At 42.2% G+C, this 20235-nt stretch overlaps 2 protein-coding genes and 1 pseudogene across 5 annotated transcripts in view; 2 read left to right on the top strand and 1 right to left on the bottom strand.

Moving 5' to 3' along the window:
• PTPN11 (protein tyrosine phosphatase non-receptor type 11) overlaps nt 1-6246 on the bottom strand; it is a 72709-nt gene extending 66463 nt beyond the window's left edge. Inside the window, exon 1 of one of the 2 annotated variants that reach the window (XM_016149758.2) lies at nt 6032-6246. In XM_016149758.2, coding sequence (XP_016005244.1) covers nt 6032-6045 — 14 coding nt within the window. In that variant the 5' untranslated portion in view covers nt 6046-6246. The remainder of the gene's footprint in view (nt 1-6031) is intronic. The other variant, XM_016149759.2, reaches the window with a different exon arrangement.
• On the top strand, nt 3195-3312 carry LOC118603731 (annotated as a pseudogene).
• A 9204-nt stretch (nt 6247-15450) lies between the features above and the next one.
• On the top strand, nt 15451-20034 carry RPL6 (ribosomal protein L6). Of its 3 annotated transcripts, none has more exons than XM_016149757.2 (7): nt 15451-15654; nt 16398-16634; nt 16734-16832; nt 17919-18062; nt 18575-18623; nt 19206-19390; nt 19844-20034. In XM_016149757.2, the coding sequence occupies exons 2-7, from the start codon at nt 16398-16400 to the stop codon at nt 19994-19996; spliced, it is 867 nt and encodes a 288-aa protein (XP_016005243.2). In that variant the 5' UTR covers nt 15451-15654; the 3' UTR covers nt 19997-20034. The 3 variants fall into 3 exon arrangements, with proteins under 3 accessions (XP_016005243.2, XP_016005242.2, XP_036077166.1); XM_016149756.2 differs by having other exon boundaries at nt 15453-15478; XM_036221273.1 differs by lacking the exon at nt 15451-15654 and adding an exon at nt 15972-15987.
• The last annotated feature ends 201 nt before the right edge of the window (nt 20035-20235 follow it).

The raw sequence follows: 20235 nt of genomic DNA, 5'->3' as shown, positions 1-20235 counted from the left end.
CTTTCTTACCCGCTGCTCCAGAAAACACATTATCTTTGTCCTTGGAGACAAAGTTTATAGTTTGGTATGTTCTGAAGATTACGAGAATTTTCCACTTTTCTAATTAAATTTTAATATTCTACAGGAAAAACATAAGTCATGAAGAAGGGGCAGTAGAGAGGGACAAGCATTCTAATCAACAGAGGCTAGAAAAAGGTTAAGGCACCTTTTTAATGGTGGTGGATGGCTGTCTGGAAATCGCCACCTTCTCATGGAGTTTCTTTGGTCAGCATCTCTGCCCTGACAACGGGACAACAAAGGAAAATACCTCCGAAAATCCTTCCACGAATGGCTTCTACCCTAGTTCAAAGCCTCTCCCTCGCTTGTCTGCTCTCCCTGAGTCCACTCCTGCCTCCAACAACCCTTCCTTCGCGGCAGCCAGAGGGATATTTTTAAACAGAGCAGCTCATGCTACTCCCCTGAGCATACCCTTCTATGGTTTAAACTGCAATCCCAACTCCTCTCCGTGGCCCACATGACACTTGAGGACCTGGGAAATCCCAGTGTGGTCTAGTCTGCGCCTACGTGCCCAGTCCCGTAGCTTCTCCAGGTGCTCCCTTCTGTTCTTTGAGCACTCCAAGAACTCCCTGCACATCGCACCTGCACACTTGCTGTATCCTGAAACCTGGAGCACCCGATGCCTAGCACAGTGCCTGGCGTTTAGTAATCCCACGATAAACAGTTCTCGAATGAATGGATCCATGTTTCATTAAAATGGATCGATGAGATGATAAAGACTTGGTTCTACAGCCCATTATCTTTAATAAAATAAATGTACTGCATGTGTACATATATGCATGTGTGTAGAGATGGACAGATACATACAGTGTGTATGTATATGTATATCAGATTCAAGTACATATGTATTCTAAACAGTATACTCTATACTGATAAATTTCAATTTCAGTTTTGTATTACCTTAATCGAACTCATTTGAGGCTGGAATACAAGTCTGTCTCCCTTTCTACATCCAATGATCTCTGCGAACATGAATCATATCTTTCAAATTTCAGTGCTGCCAAGGACCACAGCACATACAAGTTTGCTAAATGCGCACGACCTTCCAAAACTCAGTGATGAACCGGGCTGCATTTTAGGGTGTTTGACTCCATGTCGGGGGTCTCAAACCCTTGGTTGCGGTCTACCACTCCCACAGAATCTTCCAAATGTCAGTAATGGCCTTCGCGTATTACACGCCATCGAGTCGGCTCCGTCTCCCGGTGACGAGTGGCGTCCACAACGTCCTGTCCTCAACAGCCCCGCTCAGCAACAAGAGGCTCCTGCCTATGCCTGCTTCGATGCTAACCCATCTCATGGTTAGCCTTCCTCCTTTCCTGCTGCCTTCTATTTTTCCCAGCATCACTGTTTTTCCCAAAGGGTCCTGCCTTCTCACGATGTGCCGGAAGTGGGACGGCTTCAATTGTGTCATTTTTGCCTCCAGGGATGCTTTGGGCTTCATTTGCTCTAGGACCCACCTGTCTTGTCAGTGGCGGAGCTCTCCTCCGACACTACCTTGCAGATGAATCAAGTTTTTTTTTTTTTCTATCAGCCTTTCCTTTCCTTATTTGCCTTTCCTTCCCTTAAAAAGGTCAGCATTGAATAAGCGAGCGCTGTCTGCGTTTCCCAAAGAGGAATAACCACAGTGTCCTCTATTGTTCTGTAGAGTAACAAACACAAACACCAGTCCGCTCTGCTTTTCCAGGATCTTGTGTGACTAACAGTCTCCACACTGAGCATGTGCGAGAAGGGTAAGTAATCTTAGCAGTGACCCCTGCACTTGAGCTACTCTGTCCAAAAACCTGAGCTTACAGCGATTGGGATGTGACATTCATTAAGACACCCCAGTTTCAAGTGGAAAGACAAAGAACTGTTCTTTTTCAGCCAGGCAAGTTTATTTACTTACAAGAGATAAACAAACATGGCCACCAGGGAGAGCCTGGGACAAAATGTACTTGACCTGCTTATAGATAAAACAAAAGCCAAGAGTTGCAGAACAAGCTAAATTTTCTGCTCCTCTCAGCTCAAGTCATGGTACGTTATCTTTCAGAAGAACAAAAAGTAAATGTAAAGGATGCGCCTTATGCTGAAGGAAGACGGAAAATACAGCCAGTTTTGTCAGCTGAACAAGGCAGAGTAGGGCAGATAAGCAATCTCAAAATCTCAATTCAGTACTACTACCACTAAATTACCCAGGGAAATGTCATTTAACTACTCAATGCCTTCCTCTCCCTACTTATGATCTATGATGTTGAGAGGTATCAGTACACTGAAAATACTGACATTTTAACTGCTGAATGCATACAAAATCTAGAGATCATAAGCACAGGAATCAAAAATAATTTTGATAATTAAGCAAAACAAAACTCAGATTACTTGTCATCCAGGAGTCAGCTCATATGATCACCTCTTCAGAGAGACTTTTCTTAAATTCCTTATCAAAACTAACCACATTGTCCCCCATTTCTATTTTATTTATTCATGTGTTTGTCTACTCTCTCTCAGTTGAAAGAATAGCAATCTTTGTCCATCTTTCTGCTTTATTCTGCCTGGTTCGATAACTACTTGTTGAATGAATTAATACTGAGTTTTAAAATAATTTGAAAAAGAAGAATGAAGTTGGAAGACTAACACTCTCTGATTTCAAGACTTATTATAAAGCTACAATAATCAAGACCATGTGGTATTGGCATAAGAATAGACAAACAAATCAATGGAACAGCAGAGAGTCCAGAAATAGACCCACATATAAATGGACAACTGATTTTCAACAGAGGTGCAAGTTCAATAAAGACGGATGGTTTTTTGTTTTTTTGTTTTTAAACAAATCTTGCTGGAACAACTGGATACCCATATGCCAAAAAAGGAATACATATAACACCTCATACCATATAAAAAAAATAAATAGCTCCAAGTGGATCAGAAACCTAAACTATAAAACTTGGAGAAAACATTTGAGACCTTAGGTTAAGTGAAGATTTCTTAGAAGGAACACCAAAAGCATTACCCATTTTTTAAAAATTGATAGACTGGACTTTACCCAAATTAAAACCTCTGTTCTTCAAAAGACAATCTTTAAAAAATGAAAAGACAATCCACAGACTAAAAAAATATTTGTAATTCCAATAAAGGACTTGTATCTAGATTAAAGAACTCTTGTCTATGGCCATGCTACCCTGAACAAGCCCGATTCCATCTGATCTTGGAAGCTAAGCGGTTCAGGCCTGGTGAGTACTTGGATGGGAGACCACCCAGGAAGACCAGGTGCTGTAGGTGTAAAATAAATAAATAAATAAAAATACAAGAAAGAACTCTCGAATCTCAATAAGAAAACAAATAAAAAAGAGGGAAAATATTTGATAAAATAAACAAGCCACTAAAGATAGATGGTAAACAGGCACATGAAAAGATGATTAACATGATTAGTCGCCAGGAAAAACACAAACTAAAACTACCATGAGATACAAGGACACGTTCGCTAAAATGGCTAAAATTTAAAAACTGACCATACCAGCTGTTGATGAGTATGTGGAAGAACTATAACTCTCATACGCTGCCGGTGGAGATGTAAATGGTGTAACTACTTTGAAAATCAGTTTGGCAATTTCTGAAAAAGTTAAATATGCCTCTACTGTATGAACCAGCCATACCACTGATAGATATTTACAGAAGAGAAATGAAAGCACATGTCCATACAAACGCTTGTATATCAATGTTCAGAGCAGCTTTATTAGCAATAGCCAAACTCTAGAAACACCCCAGATGTCCATCAACAGGTGGATGGATAAACAAGTGGCAGCGTGTCCATACAACGGAGTATTACTAAGCAATAAAAAGTAACAAACTATTTAACAGATGCCACAACCTGGATAAATGTCGACATAATTATGCTAAGCATAAGAAGCCAGACATAAAATCCCATTTATAGAAAAGGCTAGTAAATGCAAACTAATGTATAGGGACACAAAGCAGAATAGTGGTTGACTGTCAAGGAACGCACTGTAAAGGACACAAGGAACCATCTTAAGCAGTGATGGACATATATGTTCCTCATCTTGACTGTAGTGATGGTTTCATGGGTGTATACACATGTCAAAACTTGTCAAATTATAAATCGAAATATATGTAACTTATTGCATGGCGTTTATACCTCAGTAAAGCTAGTGTAAAATAATAAAACAGACCTATAATCTGAAAAATAATAATTATTCCCAAGTACATGTTCGTAATTTGATTTTTTTGGTGGCACATATTTCTTTTTTATAATAGGTGAGTCAGGGAGGGCTGGAGGAAAGGAAGAATTACTCCATCTCAAACTGTCATCTTTACCTCTTGCTGGTTGGCTATACTCACACTTCCCTGCTTCTAGGCTAACAAGCTGGACAATGTAGGGTCTATTACTACCCTGCCCTTCCCCACCCCCAACCCCCAGTCTTTTGTCTCCTAAAGAAGCAGATCCTCACTTGTCTGGAAGGGCAGACACAGGAACAAAAGTCTCAATGACTATTTGACAGATTAAAGAATAGACAACTGTTTTATTTAAAAGCTCCCTAAAGAATTACAACATTTGAGGCTATACACTGTTCTGTCGAAATGCAGTTATATATTACCCAGATCTGTATGCACTCGCCAACAGACCTGTCCAAATCACTCACTTGCTAAGTTTCTAGTTTTCTTTTTTCTCAATCTTTTCCCTCCAGGTCCATGAATAAATAATGTGCAGGTGTATTTTGAAAAGACATTCTAATATTTTGAAAAGTCTCTTATTCAAATAATGCTAACAGCTTAAACAGTTTTTCAAATGTCTAAGACAGTGCCCATAACAGGACAAAGACTAAACGATGAGTCTTATATGTGAATGGTATATAAAGTGACTATATGAAAAAGCAGGACCACCACCTGAAAACAACAGGTCACACTACTGTTTGACAACGAAATTAAGGCTTAAAAATGATTAGCAATAGTTATAACATAATAATAGCAAGATGGTGATTAACTAGGGATTCTGGCTCCACCACTTATTGGTTGAGTGACCTTAGACAAGTTGCCTAACTACTGAAACTCAGTTTACTCATCTTTAGAAAGGGGATAATAGTAAGGTTATAATGAAGATTAAATGTGTCAGGCTTACAGTAACAGCTTAACAAATGTCAGCTATTAGTATCATTACCCTGAACTTTCAAAGCATCTCATTGTTTCACTAATCCGCCCTCTGACTCAGGTTCCAATCCTGTCATTTATCAGCTTGCTACTTCTGAGCCTCAGTTTCCACATCCGTAAAACGGGGCTAATGAACGTTACCTGACTTTTAAGGTTGTGGTAAAGTTGATTAAATAACTAAAGATACAGCTCCCTTCCCTCCCATCTCTCAAAGCGAAGACTGCAGAGGAAGGAAATACTTCTAATAGCTGCAGATACAGTCAGTTTTTCCATTTCTGGCACGTGAGGAATGGGGGTGGGGGGAAAAGAGATGCAAAGACGCCCATAAAGGGGTCAGGGACCCTGAGTGAAGGCCCCCCAAAAAGCGCGAGACCTCAAGCAGCTCCCCCGCCGGGGGCCGGGCCCCGAGCAACTCCCTCCTCTGCCCTCCCGAGTCCGGGCCCCAGGAGCCTCCCCAAGTGAACGGGGTTATTTCGGAATCACCATGAGGCAATTCTCATGAGGCAATGGGTCAGGAATGCGGCGCCGAGCCGGGCCGCTGGCGTCCGCCGTTCCCGCGGCGGCTCTACCTGCCCCAGTCCTGACGGGCACGGCATCCCTTGGGCTGCGGGAGCCGGAACTCGGGGAGGCAGGAAATGAATGGGGACCCGAGAGGTGGGGAGAGCGGTGGGGCCGCGCCCCCGAGCCGGGAGGGTGAGAAGTCCGGGACGGAGCCTGCCCCGCGACCCCGGACGGGCGACCGAAGCTCGGCCGGGGCGCCCCCTCCTGGGCGGGGCGGACCGAACGCGGCAGGGGCCGGGCCGAGGCCCGCGCCGGGCCCCTCGGGGCTCCTCACCTCCGCGATGTCATGTTCCTCCCGCCCTCCGGCTCCGCGACGGACCCGCTCCTTGCTCAGGCTCCGCTGGGCCCGGTCACATCGGGATGGCCCGAGGGAGGCCCGCTCGGGACCGGACACGGGGCAGAGCTAGCCGGCCGCGCGCAGACCCCCCTCCAGGCCTGGGGATCCCGGAGACTGCAGCCGCCCCCCAAGCCCGGTTCGCTCCTCCTTCTCACCCCGCCCCTCGCCGCCGGCGCCATAGTGACGTCACCCCGCGCGACGCCCGCCGCCACTTCCTGCTTCCAGCGGGGCTGGGGACCGAGCGGCGGCTGGTCATGGCAAGTTCGGTTCCTCGCCGGAGCCGCCGCCTCTCGCACTTTCCGAGACACCCACACGTTCCCCGCTTTAGATCTTGGCCGCAAGGCGTGCGCCGCGCGCTCAGCGTCGCACGCGCTCCCACGGAGCGGTCGCTTCCGTTCCCACGGTGTCAGTTTCCATCCCTGCGCTGACTGCCAAGCCGAATTTCATTCATTTCGTTCCACAAGTGGGCCGCTCCACGTAACGAGCTGTACAACCTTGACCAAGTTGCTTAATCTCTCTGAGCCTCAGCTTCCTCCGTTCCTTCACTTATGTAGAATAAAGATAGCAATTGTATTTTCTACATACGATTATTGTGAGGATTCAATATGTACAATCTTTAGCTATAGACTTGGCCTGTTACTAAGTGCTTTGTAACTGTCAGTTGTATTATCAATACAATTAAACATCTCTTGAGCGTTTTCTATCTGCTAGGCGCTGTTTCACACCAAGGATACAGCAGTGAAATGAAAAGACAAAAATTCCTGTGTTCTGGGAGGAGCTACAGTAATCAAGATAAGTAAAATACTCCCATCTTTCCTTCTTGTCTTTTTCGACTAGCCCTTTATATTATCTTAAATAGGGTAGTTCGTGAAGGCTTCATCGAAGATGGCATTCGAGTAAAGATCAGATGCAGGAGCAGTCAGTGGAAATAAGGGAATAGCATTTCAAGCACAGGGAAGAGACAAGTGCAAGGGACCCGAGGCAGGAGGTTGCCTCCAGTCTTTGAGGAACAATAAAGAAGTCTGGCTGGAGGGGGAGGTGGTGGAGGTGAAGGGAGAATAGTAGGAGATAACGGTAAGAAAGAGAGGGTCCTATAGGTTTAAATGAACAGTGAAAGGGAGAGCCATTGAAAGATTTCCAGCAGAGAAGGGATATCATCTATTTTTTTAAAGCATTACTTTGGGTGCTGTGGGAGGAATGAGATCAAGAGAGCAAGGCCAGTAACAGAGAAACCATTTTACAATACTAAAATAACTGTAATATCCCAGGCTGGAGATGATGGTGGTTCACACCAGAGTGAGAACTTAGAGCTTTTACCTAATGAATGCCCATGACTAGAATTAAAGGCCACAGATCCAGTGAGTGAATCCGACCCACATCAGTTAGCTCCAAAATCCTCCCTTTTTTTCCTTCCAAAGATACCCATCGCACTCCTAGACAAAGAACTCACACACAGTGTGCTAACTGCTTCAGCATTGACGTGCTCCTTACAATATATGCAAATTTAATTTAGGTAATAGGCATTCAACAACAAGTTGCCCAACCTGTTTCTTTCAGTTCTCCATAAATCCTGGCCACCATGATGATTCAAACAACACTCTAACTGATCTTAGGCCTGCAGGCATGCCCTTTCCCATCTGTTCTCCACTTCATAGCCAGAGTAATCTAAAATACAAATCTCGTCACTCCCTACATTGAATACTTCAAAGGCTTCTCATGGCTTTTAGGATGAAGTAAAGAAAAAAAAAATTCTTTTTTATCACCTGGTCTGATCCTTGCTCACTTCTCAAGTCCCTCCCTTCCCCACCACTCACCTACGTCTCTCTGACCCAGTCTTGCTGAATGACTTTGACTTCCCCCACAATTCATGGCCTTTAGCAATCTGCTGCCACTCACTGGAGGGTTCTCCCTGACCCCTCTTCCCCATGAACTCCAGTTTATGCCTCACATCTCAGACTAGAGGACATCTCCTCTGAGTTAGAAGCCTTCCACAATTCTCTCAGTGCAGGTTATACGGTTCCCAAGACACCTGTCCTAGCTTAGAAATGGGCATACTCCATTATAAGTCACGCACTCCATTATAACTCTAAGACACACTACGATGTGAGATTTAGGTTCTTGAACGCCAAAGCTCAGCCTGCCAGTCTGAGTGTCCATACATAAGTCACTTGACTCTGTGTCTCAATTTTCTTCTCTGTAAAATGGAGATAGAAAAACTACTACTTACTCTATAGGGTAGGTTGTAAAGAATAAAAGAGTTAATGTTTGTGTGTGAAGTGCAGTAAGCTGGAGCCTATTCTGGCAGCTCGGGGCACAAGGTGGGAATCAACCTTAGACAGGAGGCTTTTTCATCACAGGGCGTATCTCACACACGTACGCACACACACATACACCCACACACTCAGACCAGCACAACAGAGACACACCAATTCACCTCGCATGTTCATTTCTGGGATGTGGGAAGAAATCAAAGCATCTGAAAAAAACCCATGCAGATTTGGGAAGAATGTGCAAACTCCACACAGACAGGGGCCTTGACTGGGAATGGATTTTTTTTTTTTTTCTCATCAATGTTAGGAAACGATGGTGAATAAATGACATCATTCAAGGACCTGCTGTACTCAGAACAGTGCCTGGCAAAGTAAAGCACTTGATAAATGCTGTTTATCGTATGTCTCTTCCAAAGGAACTCGTAAGCCCTTTAGGCGCAGAGACCGTTGCTTCCCCAGTTTTGTCTATGTTCTGTACACTGTGCTGCAAGAAGAATCTTTCTAGAAGACAAATCTAATCATTTCGTTCTCTTGTTCTGTGAGAGAGGTTCAAAGCCTTCAGCACTAAATTAAAATCCCTCTGTTAGCACATCAGGCCTTTGTAGATACGGCCTCTGTCTGTTTGGTTTCATTAGCCCCCACTCCCTCCCATAATGTGTAAGTTTTCAAAGGCTTCTTGCCATTTCCTGTATCCCTTGCAAAAGTTAGTTCCTTCTTTCTGGAACACCCTTCAAACCCTTCTCCATCTGGAAAACCGCATGTCAAGCAAGGTTCAGATCCAACTTAATTTGATCATCCTCTTCACGACAACATTCTCTGCATATACCCTTTGACCACTTCCTGGGAATATGTTTTGGGGCTGTCTGTCCATGCTTCTCTTGGCCCCTAACACAGTTCAAGGTCATTGTTGATTGACTCTTTTGTCTCTTTCCCTAGATTATGAGCTTCTCTTAGAACAAAGTCATTATCTTCTTCATATTTATATTCCGGAGCCTAGCACAGTAATGCCTGGCGTATAACAACCTTAAGAAATACTCATTTAGAGAGATTTTATTTTAATTTCTTTCTCAGTTACAAAAGCAATAATCCAAAAACAGGAAAAAAAAGTAATGTCCCCTGCTCCTCGGTGTCTACATCCTCCCTATCCTGACCCAATAAAGGTTAATGGTTTGGTATATATGCTTCCACACTTTTTTCTATACCTGTACAAACACACACACATCCACTGCACACACTCACTCACTTACATAACCAATACAGGAACTTTTTCAATTTTTTCAATGGATTCATACTACGTGTATATATTTAAGAGTTCATTATATGTATATATTTACATATACAAACACTTGTATATATGTGCGTATGTATGTATGTATATATAAACATATAGATAGATATGTGATTTAATGTTTTCTCCTAATGTATAATGGACATCCCTCTAGATCAGCACTGATTGTCCAATACAAATATAATGTGAGCCATACATGTACTTTCCTTTTTCTTTTTTAGGTTTAAGAAGTAATTTATTCTCTTATCAGGAAAGGAAGTCTTTGCATGTCTGAACAGCAGGGTTTGCTATAGACTTGTGGTGCTGTGTTTCCCATTCTTCTAGTCTTGGAACACAAGCTTTCACCAAAGTCATCCTGCAGTCATTTGGAAAGCAATCTGACAATACTTAATTAAATGAATTATATGAACCCCCAGTGTATTTTATTACATGTGTATTTTATTATGTTTTTATTTTTTGTCCTTTTATTTTTTTAAATTTATTCATTTTATTTAGTTTCAAGTATACAGTACATTGTTAGACATCTATATAGTTTATAAAATGATCCCCTTGATTGCTCCCTCCCTCCCCTGACCCTCCACCTACCTAACGTATTCATGTTAATTGCATTCCCTATGCCGTTCTCCCCATCCCAGTGACCATCCATCAACTACTAATTTGTACTTCTTTAACCCTTCACCCCATTCTCCCAGCCCCTCAACCCCCTCCCCTCTGTCCATCACCAAAAAGTCCACTATATTTGTGAGTCTGTTTTTGATTAGTTTCTTCTTTTTATTCCTTAGATTCCACATTTAAGTGAAATCATATAGTGTTTATTTTTCTCTGTCTGACTTAAATACTTTCTAGGTCCATCAAAGCAATATCTTTTTCCATCCCCTTCCTTTTAGTCTGTATGCATCTTTTAATCTGAAGTGAGTTTCCTATATGCAACATGTAGAGGGTCTTGCTTTCCTTCGCATTCATCCACTCTTAGTTGGAACATTTAATTCTTTTCCATTTGAGGTATTTATTGATAGGAATGTTTGTTACCATCCTTTATTCCTGTTTTTGATACATGTTTTTTCTTTTTAAAGAAGTCCCTCCAACATTTCCTGTAATACTGGCTTGGTGGTTATAAATTCCTTTAGCTTATTTTTGTTTGGGAAGCTCTTTATCTGTCCTTCAGCTCTAAATGATAGCTTTGATGGATAAATTATTCTCAGTTGTAGATCCTGGGTCTTCGTCATGTCGAATATTTTGTTCCAAGCCCTTCTGTCCTACATAGTTTCTTTCGAGAAATCAGCTGCCAGTCTTATGGGTGTTCTCTTATGAGTAACTATCTGTTTTTCTCTTGCTGCTTTTAATATTCTTTCTTTGTATTTAACCTTTGGCATTTTAATTATAATGTGTCTTGGTGTGAGCCTCTTTGGGTACCTGATTTTTGGAATTCTCTGAGCTTCCTGGTGTTTTATGTGCATTTCGTTCATCAGGTTAGTGAAGTTTTCTATCCTTATCTCTTCAAACAGCTGTTCAATATCTTGATTTTCTTCAATTACGCCAGATGGATATTTGGATCCTTAATAGTGTCGCATATGCTCCTTAAATTATTTTTATAGTCTTGGCATCTTTTTTTCTTGCCATTCTGATTGACCGTCCTTGATTTTCCTGTCCTTGAGATAGGGCATTTGATCCTTTTCTTTATTCACTCTGTTTATTCTTTTGTTTATTCCAGTTAATATACTTCTCATCTCAGATAATGTGTTCTTCATTTCCGACTGGTTCCCTTTTATAATTTCTATTTCTATTTTTATGTTTTTTATCTCTTTGTTGAAGTTCTCACTGAATTTAACCAACAGTTCATTGAGCATCTTTATAACCAGTGTTCTGAACTCTGCATCCGTTAGATTACTTGACTCTATTATATTTGGATCTCTGTTCTGTTCTCTCATATGGTTTCTGCTCCTTTGTCTTCCCATTTTGACTGCCTTTCTATGTCTGTTTCTATATACTAAGCAAAGTTCCTAAGTCTCCCAGTCTTATTAGTGTGGATTTATAAAGTAGATGTCCAGTGGCACAGTCCTGAGAGGGGTTCAGCTGCAGGCGAAATTTAGCCTAAGCCTCTGCCCCTCCAGGGTCACCTGTTAAGATTCGGCAAGCAATCCACAGATGCTGTGCTTATAGTTGCCTCAAAAGGCCACACCAGAAACCGAGGCCAGCTGCCTTCACCAGCGTGAGTCTCTGCAGGGAGCAAATGAATTGCTGAGGTATACCTGGATGTGGCTTGGGTGGGGCCATGAGTTGGGGGAGGTGCAGTTTCAGGGAATTCTCTGGGCGGAGCCACCTCTGTTATCCAGTTTGATGACACCACGGGCTATGGCTATGGCGGTGCAGTGTCTGGCACACTGGCAAGTAGGAGGGCTCAACGGGGAACAATGGATACCGCCAGCACTTCTGTACAGAGTGAATCTCGCCTTGGCCCTCAGTCTGACAATGTCTCCCTCTAAGACCTTGATACCCTCTGCGCGCTCAGAGCAAGCAGGTCTGTCACCATAAAAATCTGCTCGTTGGTGCGGCCCCTTTAAGAGGCATCTGCCACTGCGAGGGCCCCCGTCTCACTCAGCCGTTGGGGACCAAGCAGCCCTGCATCTTCATCCCATCCTACCTTCTGCTGTCGCAGGGTGCTTTCTTGGATTTCTCCCCCTTTGTATGGCTTGTTCATCTAGATCCCAGGGGATTTTTCCTTGCGTTCGCTCCTCGTTTCTGTTACAACTTTGAGTTGGTCGCCAGAGGGATGAACAGAGCCTCTGTCATCTACGCCATTTTAGTTCTACTTTTTTTTTTTTTTTTTAGGCTAGGCAACCCTTGGTTGACCTCACAGATTGCAAGGACTTTGTCATCTTACAATCCCTTATTTTTTATGCCTACAGCACCTGGTCTTCATAGGTGGTCTCCCATCCAAGTACTAACCAAGCCTGACCCTGCTTATCTTCCAAGATAGTCTTGTTCGGTATTGCATGTCCATAGATTGTTCCCTCTACTTTTAAAGTTTCTAGTAGTCACATTTTAAAAAGTAAAAAGAAACTGGTGAAATTTATTTGAATATGTTATTTAATCCAGTATATTAATCCAATTACTTAATCAAAAGATTATTATTCAACATACGACCAATAAGTGTAAACAATTATTGAGATAATTTACATTATTTTTTTATAGTTTTTGTTATATACAGGGGTTCTTTTTTATTATTATTATTGTGCCTTTAAAGTCCAGTGTCAGTGTGAACTGGCCTCATTTCTAGTGCTCAGTAGCCCCATTTGGCTAATAGCTACTGTGCTAGACAGCACTCTTAGACGTAAGCTATTTTTTCATAGCTGCATAATATTCCATATTATGTATATACATTGTTTAGTCAATTACTGTGTTGATGGATATTCACATTATTTCAAGGGCTTTGTTTGTTTGTTGTTGTTGTTGTTTTGCTTTAAAAATAGTGCTTCCATGAACTTCTTCATGAGAAAATTCTTGAATGAGTGAATCATCATGTTGGCCTTAACATTAACATTTAGGAAAGTATTGTCAATATTGTCAATGTCATCCCCATTTTATAAATAAGAAAACATGTACAGAGGCTTATCATAAGATCAGACAGCAAGTGACCCCCAGGTTACAAGAACAGTACCCTTTCTGAAGCACAACTACCTACTAGTTTTCTGTCTTTCTGTGGCACAAGGAGGCATGATTTAATGTAAGTGTGTGTGTGACCTTGGGTAAGTCATTTATTGTAATTAAGCCTCACTTTTCATCTTAAATTCCTATTTCACAGGGACATTGAACTGATACTTAAAATGATTTAGTGCCTGCAAAAATGTTTAATAATTGATAAAGCACTGCACAAATTTAAGAGCACTTTATATATAGCACGACCAGGTGCTTAGTGTTTATTTTATAACTAATAGAGTACATTTATATTTTGCCCAATTAATGAACAGTAAGTTTTGCAATACCACAGCATAACACAAGAGGGAGCTCATGTACATTTTTATTTCAATGGCGTGTCTCTTAACACACACTTGGGGGCATTTACTAGGTGAAAGTCTCTGAGAGTGCCAGAATTTTTGAGGGGTCCAAGTAAGCCACTCTGCATTTCATTCATTCTTATGCATTTTTCTGAAGTTGCATTTTCTAAGAGGTGCTTTACACAGCTAAACAAACAAAGCTGCTGACATTCCCGTTGTCAAAAAAGAGCAGTGCCCAAACTTTTCCTTGAGAATATTACATGTCTGGACAGCGAATAATCCTAAACTGGCATCGAATGCAGCCTTTTAAGATCACACTCATACTTAATATGTATGGAAGGCAGACAGGATTAGAAGCCGCATGTTTCAACAAGCATGGAAACTCTGGATTCTCTGTAGTCTGAAGGGCTTCGCCGAAATTCCTGAGGCCTTTGGAGGCATCTGATCCCTGTATTTGTATCCTCAGTCGACCAGAACCAAAAAGGGGCTATATGATTTCCAGGGACACAGCCACAAAGCAGGTGGTTTGGATTTGAAGAAAATCAAGGTGAAAAGCTCCAGGCACCTCAGGAACAGGGAAGGGAATGGAAAATTCAAGGTGTCACAAAGTGTACATGTTTCTTTAGAGACTTTGATGTAGTAAATATACGTAAGATATACCGTGTTGTTTATTTTGTATCAGATAATTATTCTTACTTTTAATTCTGATATGAGCAAAGAACTCTCTTATTTAGCTTCATTAGTTATCTCTTTAATCTTTAGAGACTGATGGTTAAGAGCTCACTCTTTAAAATCAGATCCATGTTCTGAACACATTATTTAACTTCTTCGAGCCCCAGATTCCTCGCAATAGTATCCTCATAGGTTGTTGAGAGGATTAAATAAGGTAAAGCACACAGCACAGTTCTAGGTGCATAGCATACAATATTCCTCTTATTATCTCTGGTGCATAAACTTTAGCAGAATACTTGGCAAATAGTAGGATCTCATCAACAACTATGAGGTTGAGAATGATGGTAATGGTGGTGTTAACAAGAACTAGGATTTATGTAGCACTTACCATGCATCAAATACTATTCTTAGTAATTTTCTTTATATTAACTTATTTAAACTTCCCTACTAACTGGCCAGGAATGTTTGAAGAAGTGACGAACAACCATGCTATTATATGTCTCTATGCCTCTTGCATTTATTGTTCCAATTACCACGTTCATCTGCCAGATTTGTATTTATTCTGCCAGATCCTTCACAAAATCAGCAGCGAAACAATTCTTAATCTTCCAGAGCAAATAATATTATTCATTCTTCTATTTGTTTTTCCCTCGAATGTATGTCCTTTGAGAACAGGAATATATTTTATTCATTTTAAATTCTAGCTTTTCTGACCCTCCACCATCGAGCTCAGTCTATAGTCTGATTAGGGGATCTAGGCATTGAGCCATCTGTGGAGAAAATGTCCGTGGAAGGTTCCCAGCTAGCCTTTCATAGGAAAGATTTCAATTTACTTGGGGATTAGATCCTTCATCGATCTATCTCTTATATCGAAATTGGTAGTGCTTTCTAATGTCCTTATTAAGTAAAATAAAAGGTTGCAACTTTATGTCGGCTCCCAAAAGTACTTTGAGAATTTTGTTGATCAATAAAATGAAACATTTCAGACAAAATGTTTTTCACTTTTGCCTCTTATTAGAAAAAACAGCTCTCTGCAGTAGGAGGAAAACACTACATTTCCCGTGATGCTCCAGATCCGGAAGGAAGTAAGACTCAACTCTTCCTGTGATTGCTTATAGACCGGAAGCCGGGACCTTAGTTCTCTTTCCCATCTTGCACGGTAAGAATGGCGGTCCTTTTCTGCAAGATTCTATTTCAGGATCCCAATCCTTCACCATCCGAACCAGGAGGGTATCAAGTCGACACCTTCAAGGGCCAGACATGCTCGGGGCCTACTGAGAGGCCTCCCGAGCCCTTCATTTCTCTCGCTTGGGTTTGCGGTGGGGCAAGAAGAGGGTGAAGTGGAATGCCGTACAGGCTCTGGGGCTCCGACTGCTCTCCTACCCTCCTGGGCTGGGGGGACAGGGCTCCTCCGGGATCCGTAACAGGCTAGCGGAGCCGTAGAATCCAGGGGGACAGAGTGCGCTCCGGAATCCCGGGCCCGGCTTCCAGAAGGCGCCGCTAAGATTGTTTCAGCCACGTTGGGGTTTCGGGCTGAGGCCAAATGCTAACTTTCCCGTCTCGCGTCTGTGACCGGAAGTCGCCTCTTGGGCTTTTTCAGTCTGACCCGAGTTCGGGCTAATTGTGTGTATGTCCTCGCCTCATAAGCTGAATTTCTTGAATGAGAAGGTAATGTGAAAAGAGCAGAAGCCCAGGTAGCAAGCGGTTTCAAATTCCAGTCTCGCTGCTTCCAAGCTGTGGAGCTTTGTTAGGGTCCTGTCTAAGATTTCTGATTCGCAGCACGAGAATAATGGGATAGGGACCTTTAACTACTAAATATTTAGCACACACCTAAAAAACGTAAGATACTTTAAAATCCTCAAAAAGTTTAATGGGGAGACAACCCCAAAATTAACCATCATAAGGGTGGTTGCACATGTCGGAGGACGGTCTGTATGTGTTACAGAGGGAGGGAGGAAACGGATGTTCAAGCTACTTGGAGAGGGAGGGTGAGGGCTTGTCTGAAAAGCCTATCGTTGTACAGATACTGTCTTGGGTAATTGATGGATTTTTTTTTCCCTAAATATGTGTGTTGGTAGATGGCGGGTGAAAAAACTGAGAAGCCAGACACTAAGGAGAAGAAGCCTGAAGCCAAGAAGGCTGATGCTGGTGGCAAGGTTAAGAAGAGTGTCCCCAAGGCCAAAACGCCTAAGAAGGGGAAACCCCACTGCAGCCGGAACCCTGTCCTGGTCAGGGGGATTGGCAGGTACTCCCGATCCGCCATGTATTCCCGAAAAGCCATGTACAAGAGGAAGTATTCGGCAGCTAAATCCAGGGTAAGGAATGAGGGCATCCACTGACCATTATGGTCTTAACCATACTTTTTTTTTTTTTTTTGTCTGCCTCTGACTTTTTTTACATCTGTGTCCTGATAGATCGAAAAGAAAAAGAAGGAGAAGGTTCTCGCTACTGTCACAAAACCAGTTGGTGGCGACAAGAATGGCGGCACCCGAGTGGTTAAACTTCGCAAAATGGTAAGCTTTGGAGGAGACTGTATGTAAATGAGGTGTTGAGATGAAGCTTGACTGTTGTGTGAGGATTTTTTTTGTTGTGTACTCGGGTTTTAGACGTTTATCAGAACTAATGCAGGATAATGGGTTCTGAGTTTTGTTACTTGGCTTTTATCATTTACTGTTTGATTTTAAGTAGTAACTTTGCTTTTGTTTCTTTGCTTGTAAGATGAGAGTAAAGGTTGGCTGTACGGGGCGGTTGTTAAAGTTAAATGATGCATAGAGCCTAGGATGGTGGCAGGTTTTAAGGTTTGCTTTGTAATTTCCATTATAGAAATGTCCCCAGATCTATTAAACCCCGTCTCAGTTGAAGATTATTGCACCAAAGGGAAAATGGCACTTTGATTCCTTGTCACAAGGGGTGTGAGCTGGTTTTTCAGTGGTGTTAATATTTGGAGGAAAAGTAAGACTGTCTACTAAAATGATACAGTATAGTTGGAAATAAAGTATTGTGAGTTACTTGTCATAGTCTTAATAGTCTTTATGTGGGGTCTTATTTTCATAATAAATGAACGGGCAGTCCTGATCTAAACTGGTATTGTGCAGTTTGTTTTCCTTCGTAGATAAAATGAGAGGAATCACGTTAATGTGAAGGCTATGACCACTTATTTTAAATTGGAAAATAAGCCATGCCTCCTTTATAATGTGCAAGATTTGTGTTAGGTGTTTTTTGGAGACGTGTAGTTTACATTAAAGATTAGGGACCGCACAAAAGCTTATATACAACAGTGTATAATGATAATTTGCCATGTAATCTCTAAAGTTTGGTTTAATACAGAATTTACAGAGGTAACTTGCTTGATGCTTTCTGTCTACTTGAACACACAGCTCCTTCAAATTAAATGGATTCCATCCTATGTTTTGCATCTAAAGGATAAGGAACAGTGGTGTTGACCTTTTCTAAATTAAAAATCTACTTAGAAATGAAAATGCAAATAGTGTTATAAAGTGTTTCAACAAAGTAAACAGGCTGTAGCAAACATTTCACTGACAGCTTTCTTAATCTGGTTAGCTTATTTAATACAAATTGGGCCTGTGGACTCTCTCCAGCCTAGATATTATCCTACTGAAGATGTGCCTCGAAAGCTGTTGAGCCATGGCAAGAAACCCTTCAGTCAGCATACAAGAAAACTTCGGGCTAGCATCACCCCGGGGACCATTCTGATCATCCTCACTGGGCGTCACAGAGGCAAGGTGAGCCGAGCACCTCAGCTCATGGAGCTTCTCGGGTGCTTGATCAGAATGTGTGTGCATTCTGGGTAGGATTTCTTTCTTTACCAGTTATAATCAGTCTAGTCACTAGCATAACATGTTTGGCCCATAATACAGTAATTTATTACCATTCCCTGTAGTTGGTAGCGTGACTCGTTATAGAGCATTTAGATATCTCTATACCCAGAAATGTTTGTGTACTTGAGTTACTTCCTTGGCGTAGGTTTGGTGATGGAATGACTGAGTTAAAGGATTTTTGTGTTGTTGTTAAAAGTAATGGCTGCTCATTAAAAACAACGAAAAACAAATAACACAGAAGTACCATTCCCATCCTAGTGTCACTCCTATTCGTAGTTTGCTATAGATGCTTCCAGAACTGCTGTGCATATACACGTGTAAAGGTTTTCTTTACCAATTTAGAAACCTGCGATGTGAATAATTGAGAGGTCAGTTTCTGATGGTGCAAACGTGTAGCATTTCTGTTTAATTCACAGAGGGTGGTTTTCCTGAAGCAGCTGGGCAGTGGCTTGCTACTTGTGACGGGTAAGAAAACCCTTGGATTCTGTATCCTCTGAACCGTGTCTTCTTAAATGCTGCTGTATACCCTTCCTCCCACCTTCATGGACGTCTTAGTGCCATAAGATTCCCTGCCCCGTTTCACTGCCTTACACACTCATGAGTTCTCATGAAGCAGGTATTTAAATTCTATGTGGCAACATATCGCCAGGTGACTGTCACCTGAAATGCGGAAATGCGGAATGGTTAGCTATTAGCCCCAAGGAATGCATCCTGCGAAAGACGGGTCTGCCAAGGGGCACGAGAATGGAGTTCCTCCCCAGGCGAAGCGTGATCTGTTCGCTTGGGGGAGCAGTGCTCAGTGTCAGTTTGTCGTCAGGGACCTGCGATTTTTCACCAACCTGTATGGGTGGCTTAGGATTTGGTGAGGGAAAGACCTTGGATAAACCGATCTTGAAAAAGTCTTGGGGCTGCCAATAAAAAGCAGTTTGGAATCTCTTTAGATCCAGAGAAAAATTAGAAATTCAACTCACCAGATTTCTCCAGATGTAAAGTCAGTTCTTAAATCTTTGCTTCCCCTTTTCCTCATTATCGACTTTTCCCCCTTAGGACCTCTGTCCCTCAATCGAGTTCCTCTGCGTAGAACACACCAGAAATTTGTCATTGCCACCTCCACCAAAGTTGACATCAGTGGTGTGAAAATCCCCAAACATCTCACTGACACTTACTTCAAGAAGAAGAAGCTGCGCAAGCCCAGACACCAGGAGGGTGAGATCTTTGACACAGAGAAAGAGGTGAGCTTCGTCTTTGCCCCTGGGAGTTCTGCCTCCCCAGTTCGAGCGTAAAAATAAACAAGGGTAAGAATTGCTAAACAACAACAAAAAGTTTTAAATAATGAGGAATATCTGGGGGATAATATCGTTGCAGATTCAGCTAAAAACGGTAGTTCCGCATGGCATGTGGGAGCTCAAGCCAGGATCCTGAGGTTTGGGTGGGACTGAATAATTGCTACTGTTCTCTTGGGAATTCGCCCCCACTTATCCCTGATGTGTATTAAAGGAGACAAAAGGATAAGCTGCTGCTTATATTGTATTAAAAACAGGTTATGTTTCACAGCGCTCTTAAGAGAGTTATCAAAATTGCCTAAATATTCTCGAGATAGAGTACTTGTGAGCTAAAAGTTCCTCATTTAACCAAGGAGTTTGCTTACTTGTGCCCTACTTTTAAATGGTTTTCTCTTTCTTTAGAAATACGAGATTACAGAGCAGCGCAAGGTTGATCAGAAAGCTGTGGACTCGCAGATTCTGCCGAAAATCAAAGCCATCCCTCAGCTCCAGGGCTACCTCCGCTCTGTGTTTGCTCTCACAAATGGTGTTTATCCTCACAAACTGGTGTTCTGAGTTTATGACACGAACCTCATTAAATATCTGCTACGTTTCTTTTGTGTCTTTTTTTTTTCTTTTTTCTTTTTAAATTCTGCCTGGCCATGTGGTTTGACTCGGCCAGTTTGGTGGGGTGTCAGCCTCTGCTGAGGACGGGTTGTAACAGCTGCTGCGGGTTCTCCCCAGTCCTGGATCAGCATTCTTAGCTTCCTCAGTGTCTGGCTTCTCTGCTTTTTCGCCTTGCACCTACCGATGTA

The sequence above is a fragment of the Rousettus aegyptiacus genome, unplaced genomic scaffold (genome assembly GCF_014176215.1).
Source record: "Rousettus aegyptiacus isolate mRouAeg1 unplaced genomic scaffold, mRouAeg1.p scaffold_m13_p_5, whole genome shotgun sequence".
In the NCBI taxonomy this organism is placed as follows: domain Eukaryota; kingdom Metazoa; phylum Chordata; class Mammalia; order Chiroptera; family Pteropodidae; genus Rousettus; species Rousettus aegyptiacus.
This window is presented reverse-complemented; position numbering and strand designations above follow the sequence as displayed.